At 41.2% G+C, this 11,079-nt stretch overlaps 1 protein-coding gene across 1 annotated transcript in view; it reads right to left on the reverse strand.

The window, feature by feature from the left end:
* LOC103201284 (calreticulin-like) overlaps positions 1 to 11,079 on the reverse strand; it is a 103,925-nt gene that overhangs the window by 78,485 nt on the left and 14,361 nt on the right. Inside the window, 1 exon segment of the mRNA XM_042781662.1 lies at positions 2,097 to 2,198. Coding sequence (XP_042637596.1) covers positions 2,097 to 2,198 — 102 coding nt within the window.

Genomic DNA, 11,079 nt, shown 5'->3' on the forward strand with positions numbered 1-11,079 from the left:
AAAAAAAAAAAAAAAGGTTTACAGTATTGGAAATCCTATGAGGCAGTTCTACTCTGTCTTATAGGGCCACTATGAGTTGAAATGGATTCAGTGGCAGTGGGTTCATAGGTTTCCCATGAAGGTCAAATGGGTAACAGACATGAAAAGCATTTATAAATTATAAACATAAAACGCAAGGGGGTTATCATTATTTATGCTTTAGTCAGATCCATGCACAAGACCTCTCCTCTCACTCCCCAAGCTGGGTGAGGATCCTTCCTTTGTGATCCCACAGTTCTCTGTACTTCCCTGGGTCACACTATGTTGCAACTAGGATCATTTCAGACTCTCTGAATAATGTTTAAGTTCCTGAAGAACAGGGATATCTCATATTTTCAGCATCTAGAACAGAGCCTGGCATAGAGGAAATGCTCAATAAATATGTGTCAAGTTATAAGGAAGGTTTGCAGGGCATGGATCCTGATTCAAACAATATCTCTTGCATCTATCGCACACCAGGCTCTGTGCTATTTTCATGACTTATTTAGCACTGGGAGCTGTCTGCATTTTAAAAAGTATGTTTTCTTCCTCCATGATCTCAAGTGGGGCTTGAGTAGCCAAGGGAGACTTCATGGAGTATAGAGTGAGCACAAGGGAAAGAAAGAGTATTGAAAAATAGGAAGAAGACTCAACCTTGAGTCTTGGCTCTGCCAAAAACTTGCTATGTCATCCAATATAATCCCCTATCTCTCTGAGCCTCATTTTTACCCAAGGGCCCTTCAAGACAAAAGGGTCTTTCTAGAAGACCAAGAGTCCTTTTAGACAACAAGAACCTAAATGGAATGAGTTGGGAGGGGCAACAACCAAGGAATCAAGCAGAGGTCATGGGTGACTGTGCAGACTGTCCTCAGAGCCACCAAAACACAGGCATCTTCTGGGTGGCTCAAACAGTTTCTAATTCTCTTTCCTATGAGATTTAAAAGGAGCTCTGGTAGTGTAGTGCCTAAGGCACTTGGCTGCTAACCAGAAGGCTGGCGGTTCAAACCCACAAGCCACTCCTCAGAAGGAAGATTGGGCAATCTACTTCCCTAGGGATACCACCTCAGAAACCCAAGGAGGGGTCACTATGAGTCGGGTCCGACTCAATGGCACATAAGAACAACAACAACAACATGAGATTTAAAATGCTCAAACCAGTTCCTCAAGCTCTCCTTTAATAAACATGAAAATGAGATTCATAACAGTAGCCAGGAAGAAGAAGATGGGAAATCACTCCAGGGGATGATCAATGGATTCTATTTATAGGATAAAACTTCCTCAGACAAAAACACATGCCTCCAGACCTTGTCCTCAGAGGTTGCTTTACTTCCACAACATTATTTGACTTTTATGACAGCTCTAATGAACACTGCAGGTGGTGATTATTGTCTCCATCTAATACCAAGATTTAGAGAAGCAAAAGTGCTTGCCCAGATTACACAGCCCATAAATCGTGGAGCTGGGAGTTACCCTTAGGTCTGTCTGCTCCACTCTCCCCCACACCAAGATGTTTTAGAGAAGAGCAACATTGGGAGGTTGTATAGTACTCTCTCCTGTTTAAAGTGAAGAGTGGTATTTGGAAAATCCTAAGATGACAGACTAGGAAACCCTATGGGGCAGTTCTACTCTGTCATATGCAGGTGTGATGAGTCAGAATCGACTCAACGGCACACAGCAACAGTAACAGGATTGGGAAAAAGGTATTGTCCGTGGTGATGAATGTAGTTCCTGGAGTCAGCCCTAGAATCAGATTTAAGTCCTGCCTCTTGCCAACTGTATAAGTAGTCTTGGACAAATCATCTAACCTCTCTGAGTCTACTCCGTAAACTGGGAAAATAATAGTAACCACTTTATGAAGTTGTTAGGAGCATTAATGGGATAATGTATGTAGTAAGGGCTTAATTTTAATGCCTATTTTTTAAACAAATTGTCATTATTATGTTGTTGAGAATCCATTTTTTTTTCCATCTCCTACTTCTATATTTTAACCAACTGAATTGGTGATCATGAATAAAAAGGATTGTATAAAAGTCAGAATTTTCCAGTCAGTTAGTATGTTCCTGGATTCCAGTATTTACCTTTATCTTTTTGTTTGTCTCCATAAAATTTTCCTGCAGTGAGCTGAAATTTACCATAATCCAGAGTATGTTTAGATTCCACCCATCTGTTTTTCCATCCATCTATGGGGTAGAAGAGAAAAAAGCAACACATAGAATCAATGTAAATGTAGCTAAGGCTGACCAAGTTTTAGGGAGAAGTTAAAGGAATATTAGGGAATGTCTCCAATATACTTGAAATCTTCCTCTTTGTCTGATAACTTGAATACTGCCATTCATCATTATCATGTTGACACTACATTCCATCCATGAGAGCTGAATCCTGAAAACCACCATGGGAATGTAGAGTTGAAAGGCATGAGACATTTATTCTTAAAAAATAGATAGAAAAATACTGCCAGGGAGACTAAATCCTTATACATATTTATATATTTATTAAAACACAACAAACTCAGCAAATAAAGAGACTAGCAATACCATCTTATACTTCTTAAATTAGTAATGATGATTTTGTTCATTCAATTTCCACTTACCCTTTTTTTATTGCTTAAACTTTTTAGACATTCCCTTGCACTTTCGAGGAGATGCTGATAAATTTGTTTTGCTTTAGCAAAGATGGCATTTAGACAAGTCTTTTTAAGACTTGGCACTGCACTCAAACATTCAGTGCCTTTCTGATTTCACGCCTCAGAGTTGCTGACTCCCACCTCCTGGGCCCTCCATGGTCCCAAAGTCACAGGGCAGTTTGGCAACTTGAGATGGAAGAAGCCTTGGGGGTAGCCTTCAGTTCATCACCTTCTTGTACTGAATGAGTGTTTCTCAAATCCCCTCTCCAATATTTAGAGTTATTGCCTTAACTCTGACCATAAAAACCCCACATCAAAACATATCTGAGAAGACTACTCTGAACGGGCTCTGTCAGCTCCTCTTACTTAGATTTGATAACTCAACTAGTTTCCCTCAGAAGACCCAGCGGGCTAAGGAATGCTTTCCATGACTCTTCTAAAATCTCAGTACTGGGCCAAACCGTAAGATTCTCAGCCTTACAAATGGGTTTATTTATTCATCCATTTGAAAAATATCAGTTCAATCTAATAATCATGTACAAACAGTTGTACAACTTTGGCCTTGGACTTTATGGTAGGAGAGGTTAGAGCAGAACTTGGGACTTCTCATGACTAATTATTTTTCAGGATGCACAGTACTGATACAAATTAAACTCAACACAATTAAGCCATTGTCATCAAGTCAATTCTGACTCATGATGAACCCAAGTTTGTCAGAACTGTGTTCCATAAGGGTTTCATTAGCCAATTTTGAGGAAATAGATAATCAGCCCTTCTCCCAAGGTGTCTCTTGGTGGATAAACCTCAAATCTTTCAGTCAGCAGTTGAGCATGGTAACCGTCTGCACCACCCTGGGACTCCTGACACAATTTAGGATGTTTCAGATTGTAAGTAAGGAGCCTCTCTTATTAAGGAAATAACGCCACATGATTAATAAAGCTTCACTTTAATGTTTCATACTTTTCCTCTTAACACTGTACCAAGTTCAAGCCAGAATGACCCATAGCAGTCATTTAATCTGACTTCCTCATATTACATTAAAAAAAAAAAAAAAACACCTCATTGCCATCAAGTCAAATCCGACTCATAGCAACCCCTCCTTGGGTTTCCAAGGCTGTATCACTACGGAAGTAGATTGCCCAGTCTTTCTTCCGAGGAGTGGCTGGTGAGTTTGAACCATCAACCTTCTGGTTAACAGTCAAATGCCATAGGCTACATACAGATAGGGAAACTGAAGCCTAGAGAAAGAAGTGACTTGCTTGCGGACAGAATTGCCATTTGCAGGATTGAGGCTAGAACATAGTTCTGCCTGTTAGCTTTAAGCTCATTTATTCTTTCATTCAGCAAACACTTCTTGAGCTTTCACTTTGTGCCAGGCAGCAGGCTCAGAGACCTGAATCTAACAAAGTCCTTGCCTTTAGGGAGCTCACAGTCTGGTGAAAGCAATTAACAAGTAAACAATGAAAATGCACCGTTGGTAAGGGCAGTGATAAAAGGAAGCAGCAGACAATGAAATTCAGAAAACCCCGAACATCTTCAAGTGTCGGTGTTAGACCTCAAAGAAGGCATGCCTGAAAGAGCCCTGGTGACACAGTGGTTAAGCACTCAACTGCTAACCGAACATTGGTGGTTGGAGCTCACCAGCTGCTCCATGGGAGAAAGATGTGATAGTCTCCTCCCATAAAGATTACAGCTTTGGAAACTTTATGGGACAATTCTACTCTGTACCACAGGGTTGCTATGAGGCGGAATTGACTCAAAGGCAGTGGGTTTGGTTTTTTTTGGTTTATGCCTAAATTGAAAAGGCAGAACGGCAAGGAGTGGGTTTTCCAAACACAGTGAACTTGCAGATGCAAAGGCCCAGAGACATGAAACAGCACGGCTTATCAGCACAACTACAAACTGTACTCTGTGGTTTTTGTAGTGGAGGGGTGGGCGAGTAGAACAGAGTATAGTAGACAGGAATCAGATCAAAGAGATCGCTTACTAATTGAGAGCAAAAAAAAAACAAACTCACTCCCTTCAAGTTGATTCGACTCATAGCGACTCCTTCGGCCTTCTGGTTAGCAGTCAAATGCCTTAATTGAGAGCAAGAGAGTATTAATCAAGGTTGGACGCTACCATCTTTTCTCACCTTCTAATTCTTTCCTTCAAATGGGTCAAATATCTATAGGTTCTCAGAGATACACCCAAAGAAAAGCAACTGGTGGCTTGGATCTGACATATTAAGCTGATAATTGTACACAATCACACCCTAACCTATAGAAATACAGAACCAAGGAGGCCACATAACCATGATTCCTCTGCCAAATGAATTTATCTCCACATCTGCACCTCCCAGCATGTCTGACTGGCAACATAACTCAAGTCAAAAGACCAGAATAGGGACTCATCTCCACCACTAGCTTCAGCAGTATTTTCAATCTCTGAAACTCAGTTTTTTTCATCTACAGAAAAAAAAAAAAAAAAATTACCTAACTCTTAGAGTTTTGGGGAGAAATAAATGAAATAGTATATAACTGCTTGGCACATTATAGGTGTTCAGTAAATATTACCTGCAGCTAAATCTGTATATATGTGTAAATATATTGAAAGATATATAACATAAAGGGTAAATGCTTTCAAGGTAGGAGTGGTGCCATTCCCAGCACCTGCTCCCGAGCCTAGGACAGAATTGGTCCTTTAGAAAATGCTTACTTAAGTAGATAAAAAAATATATTTGCTGCTCTTACTCAACACCATCTGACTGCATTCTGTAAACAAGAATTTGCTGGATAAACTAAAGCTTATTTCTTCAGGTGGAAATTATTTGGTCCACCATTTCTGATGGAAAAAATTTCTAGACATTGCAAAAGACCCTGACCTCTTGTAAACAAAAGTTAAATTTTCTTAAAGACTCAAAATCTATATTAAGCATAAAGCACAGCAGAGGTGTGCATCTGGCTCTGAAGATTTCCTGTCTCCACCACTGCTCTTCTGCTGTGAGCAATCACTTCTCCTTGGGGCCAATGTGTTTGCCTGTAGCAATCCACTCAGCTCTCATGAGACCAGTGGGCCTATATCCTAGCTTACCTGCCTGCCAGTTAACTTGCCTGCCTATTTTCCTTTCTTTCTACCTGTCAAATCAGAGTGGTCCATCTGACAAGAAGAGAAGAAGGAGCAGCTTCAACTGTCTTTTCAGTAGATTTCATCCATCCATCTATCCATCCATCCATCTATTCATTTATTTATTGAGGTCTTAGGATGTGCCTGGCAGTGAACAAAACAAAGTCTTTTCCACCATGGAGTTTACATTCTAACCAGAAGGGAAAATGACAAACTTTAAACAAAAGAATATATAAATAAACAATATGCTATCGGGCAATAACAATTCTTTCGGAGGCCTTGGCAGTTTAGTGGGAGAATTTTCCCCTTCTGTGCAGAAGACTCAAATTTGATTCCTGGTCCATGAATCTCATGCACAGCATGGTCAGTGGAGGTTGGCATATTGCTATAATGAAACATCTAAACAGGTTTCAATGGAGCTTCCAGACTAAAACAGACTAGGAAGAAAGGCCTGGCAGTCTACTTACCAAAAACCAGCCAATGAATCCTTATGGATTACAATGATCCAATCTGCAACTGATCATGGGGATGGTGCAAACCAGGCAGTGTTTTTTGTTCCATTGGGCATTGGGTTGCCAGGAGCTAGGAGCTGACAGGACAGCAGCTAACAATAGCAATAATTCTATGAAGAAAATTAAGAGTGGCAGAGTGTGATTTTTAGACGGGGTGTTTAGAAGCCTCTGTGCTTAGATGACATTTGAACAGAGATTTGACTGAATACAGGTAGTAACCCACATTCCAGGTTAGCTACACAGGTAGAATGTTACAGAGAAGAAAGTAGGGAAGGGAGCTAGTGCTTACTGAGTCTTAACATGTACCAGGAACTATGCAATACTGTATTCATGTTTCACCTCATTCAATTCTCACAGCACTCTTATCTCTAGGACAATCACCTACATTTTATGGCGACTCAGAGAGGTTAATAAAATACCCAAAGTTATGCACTAAGAAATGGTAGAATCAGGACTTGATGTCTCTTCTGTTTGACTCTGAGGCCCCGGCACTTGCTGCCACAGCCCTGCAGCCTCTGAGAGGTTTCCTTGCCATCAGTTTGTACTTGAGAACTGGAAGGTCCAGCTGGATCAGGCCTCTTTGGTTTGGGCATCTGTCCAGTGAGATTCTTTCCCAGGCCCAGCATGTGTAAGTATCCATGATTCACAGATGGTCCCAATCGCTTATCAGTCGGAGGCCTGAGCAGCAGGCTGTTCCTCAGCCTTACTGGGCTATCCTCAGTGGGTCTGAGCCAGATGGACACAGAGGCTTTTTGTCTCAGAATGTCTCTTCAGCCAAGTTTTCACGGTCAAGACTGAGAGCTGGCATAATTAACATTCACACACACACACACATACACACATCTTGTGACTTCTGCATCTCTCAGGCCCTCATCTGAATTCCAGTTTCTTTCTGTCTGATATTGGACTTTCACAATGGTCACTGCCATCACCATTAACCTTCCCTTCATACCTCTTTGTATCATAAATACATTGATTCTCCAATAAATTCCTGCATGTCTTAATGTGCCAGGCCCTATGCAAGGCATAGGAGTCCAAAAGCCCATGTTGTTCCTGAGGCCACTTCTATTAGTACCTGCTGGCCACCTAACGGGGAGCTCTGGTGGCATAGTGGTTAAAGCATTTGGCTGCTAACCAAAAGGTTGGTAGTTTGAATCCACCAGCTGCTCCATGGGAGAAAGGTGAGACACTCTGCTTCCATAAAGATTTACAGCCTTGGAAACCTAATATACTAAAGGGTCACTATGAGTTGGAACTGATTCAATGGCAGTGAGTTTGGTTGGCCACCTGACACCTGGCAGCTTACAGCAGAGCCCAAAATATTCCTTAAGAAGCAGGAGTCCTGGGTTCTGTTCCCATCTCTGCCACTGACTTACTGTGTGACTTTGGGAACCACCTCTCCTCTCAGAGTCCCAATTTCCCCTTCTGTACGGCCAGAGGCTTGGTAGACTCTCTGGTTGCTGAACTGCTCTGTGGCCTGGAATTGTCTGGAGAACAATAGAAAGAAAGGAACCTGACTCAAGCTCTGTCATGAATCCATTAAATGGCCATGGCATGTCATATCCCCTCCCTGAATCTCAGTTTTGTCATCCGTAAATGCAAAAAAAGGAAGGCATTTGGGGCTATACCTGAGCCCATCATCGCAGCCACTGTGTCAATCCATCCTGTTGAGGGCTTTCCCCTTTTTCACTGACCTCCACTTTACCAAGCATGATATCCTTCTCCAGGGAATGGCTCCTTCTGACAACATGAACAAAGTAGGTGAGATGAAGTCTGGCCATTCTTGCTTCCAAGGAGCATTCCAGCTGTACTTTTTCCAGGAGAGATTTGTTCATTCTTCTGGTAGTTCATGTTATAGAGAAGAAAGTAGAATTCTTTGCCAACACCACAACTCAAAAGCATCAACTCTTCTTTCGTCCTTCTTACTCATTGTCCAGCTTTCACGTGCATATGAGGTGATTGAAAATACCATGGTTTGGGTTAGGCACACCTTAGTCTTCAAAGAGACAACTCTGTTCTTTAACAGAGGTCTTTTGCAGCAGATTTGCAATATGTGCAATACATTGTCTGATGTCTTGACTGCTTCTTCCCCTGGTATTGATTGTGGAACCAAGTAATAGGAAATCTTTGACAACTTCAATCTTTTCTCCATTTATAATGATGCTGCTTATTGGTCCAGTTGAGAGGATTTTCGTTTTTCTATGTTGATGTGTAATCCATACGGCAGACTGTAGTCTTTAATCTTCTGCTTCAAGTCATCTTCACTTTCAAGTCATCTGCTTCAAGTCATCTTCACTTTCAGCAAGTAAGGTTGTGTTGTCTGCATATTGCAGGTTGTTAAATGAGTCTTTTTCCAATCCTGATGCTATAATCTTCCTCATATAATCCTGCTTCTTGGATTATTTGCTCAGAATACAGATTGAATAAGTATGGCGAAAGGATACAACCCTGATGCATTTCCTTCCTGATTTTAAACCATACAGTATACCCTGGTTTGTTCAAATTACAGCCCCCTGATCTATGTACAAGTTCCTCATGAGCACAATTAACTCTTCTGGAATTCTCATTCTTCTCAATGTTATCTATAATTTGTTATGGTCCACAGAGTTAAATGCTTTTGCATAGTCAACAAAACACAAATAAACATCTTTCTGGTATTCTTTGCTTTCAGCCAAGATCCTTCTGACATCAGCAATGATTCTACATCCTTTCTGAATCCAGCTTGCATTTCTGGAAGTTCCCTGTTAGTATACTGCTGCAACCATTTTTAAATTATCTTCCTCAAAATTTTACTTGTGTATGATATTAATTATATTGTTTGATAATTTCCACATTCTGGAGGATCACCTTTTTATTATTATTATTATTATTGTGATTTGGGTGAAAGTTTATAGAGCAAATTTACTTTCCATATAGCAGTTCACATACACTTTGTCTCATGACATTGACTACAATTTACCCTAATGCAACAGCTCCCCTCCCACTTCCTCCCAATAGTTACCTCTTCCCTGTGTCCATGCACACCTGTCCCCTGAGCTGTTTCCCTGTGCATAAATAGCCCTTCTTTCTCCCATGATTGTTCAAGGAGTGTATCTACCTCAGGTAAATGTTCAACTCATATGCCTGTCTTTTGTTTGGCTGGAAGCCACAGGTGTGGGTTCAATTCCGGACCTGAAGGGCAGCTAGGGGTCATAGTCTCAGTGGTTCCACCAGGCTCTATCAGACCAGAAAATCTAGTCCTCCCGCCACCCTTTTCTTCCCCCAAAATGATTTTGAGTTTTGTTCCACATTGTTCTCCCTCTCTATCCAGGGTCCCTACATAGATCCCCCTCCAAGTGATTGACAGTGGTAGCCAGGCACCATGTAGTTCTTGTGGTCTCATAGTCATCTAGGCTGCGGATCGCATGGTGTACCAGTCGCTAGGACTAATTGTTTCATGAATCTTTGGTTTTCTTCATTCTTCTTTGCTCTGGATGAGAGACCCATCGTTGCATCCAGATGGCCGCTTTTAAGATCCTAGTCGCTATTCGCCAGAGTAGGAGGTGGAACAATGTTGTGTGTAGTATGTTATGTCAATTGAGTTTGATGTCCCCTGCAACTATGGTTCTGAGCCCACAGGTTCAACTACACAGACCCTCTGGGTAGCTGGCAGTGACCAAGAAGTAACTACAACCTTGTCCCTTGTTAGCTCTACTATAACCCTGGGAATTCTTACAGAACATATAAATACACTTGTAGAACCATTGTCTGCCAACCCTATACATGGTCTTGGGTACACTCCCCACTGCATAGACATACCTAATAGTTCAGCCTGTCCACCCAACTATCCACCCAAATACACATGTTTGCTTTCACTGACAACGCAGTACTGTGTGTGCAAAAGGGTTCATCTTTGTTGTCTGCAGCTCCCATGTACCTCTCTATGTCTTACTCTTCCTCAATGCCACCATGTTGACCACTCACATTTGGTACATTGCCCTTCTCTTCACCCAAATCAATACTTATCTCTACCTATCTAACAGTGTTTCCTCCTTTTCCCTCCCACCCCTGGTAACTAACAAAGAAAATTTCCTTCCATATATAAACCTTTCCTTGACTTTTGCAATAATGGACTAATACAATATTTGTCCTTCTGTGATTGGCTTATTTCTGTGATTGACTCAGCATAATGTCCTCCAAGTTCATCCACATTATGCGGTGTTTTGCAGATTCTACATTATTCTTCAGGGTTGCATAGTATTCCATAGTGTGTATGTACTATAGTCTGGTTATCCATTCATCAGTGGATGGACACCCAGGTTGTTTCCATCTTTTTGCTATTGTAAATAGTGCTGCAATGAACATGGGTGTGCATATGTCTGTTCTTCTCAAGGCTCTCACTTCTCTAGAATATATACCTAGTAATGGAATGGCTGGGTCAAATGGTATTTCTAATTCTAACTTTTGAAGGAATCGCCATACTGCTTTCCACAACGGCTGTACCATTTTACAGTCCCATCAGCAGCATAGGAGAGTCCCAATCTCTCCACATTAGGAGAGTCCCAATCTCTCCACATCCTCGCTAGCATTTGTTACTTTGTGTCTTGTTGAACTTTGCTACTAGTGCTGGAGCAAGATGGTATCTCATTATTGTTTTGATTTGCATCTCTCTAATGGCTAATGATCGTGAACATTTCTTCATATGTTTGTTGGCCGAATATCCTCCCTGGTGAAGTGTCTAGTCATGTCTTCTGCCCATTTTTAAATTTGATTATTTGTCTTTTTGTTGTTGAGGTGTTGGATTTTCTATAAATTCTAGAGATAAATCCCTTGTCAGATACG

Source organism: Orycteropus afer, unplaced genomic scaffold (genome assembly GCF_000298275.1).
Source record: "Orycteropus afer afer isolate SDZICR_OR568_19922 unplaced genomic scaffold, OryAfe1.0 scaffold00145, whole genome shotgun sequence".
In the NCBI taxonomy this organism is placed as follows: Eukaryota; Metazoa; Chordata; class Mammalia; order Tubulidentata; family Orycteropodidae; genus Orycteropus; species Orycteropus afer.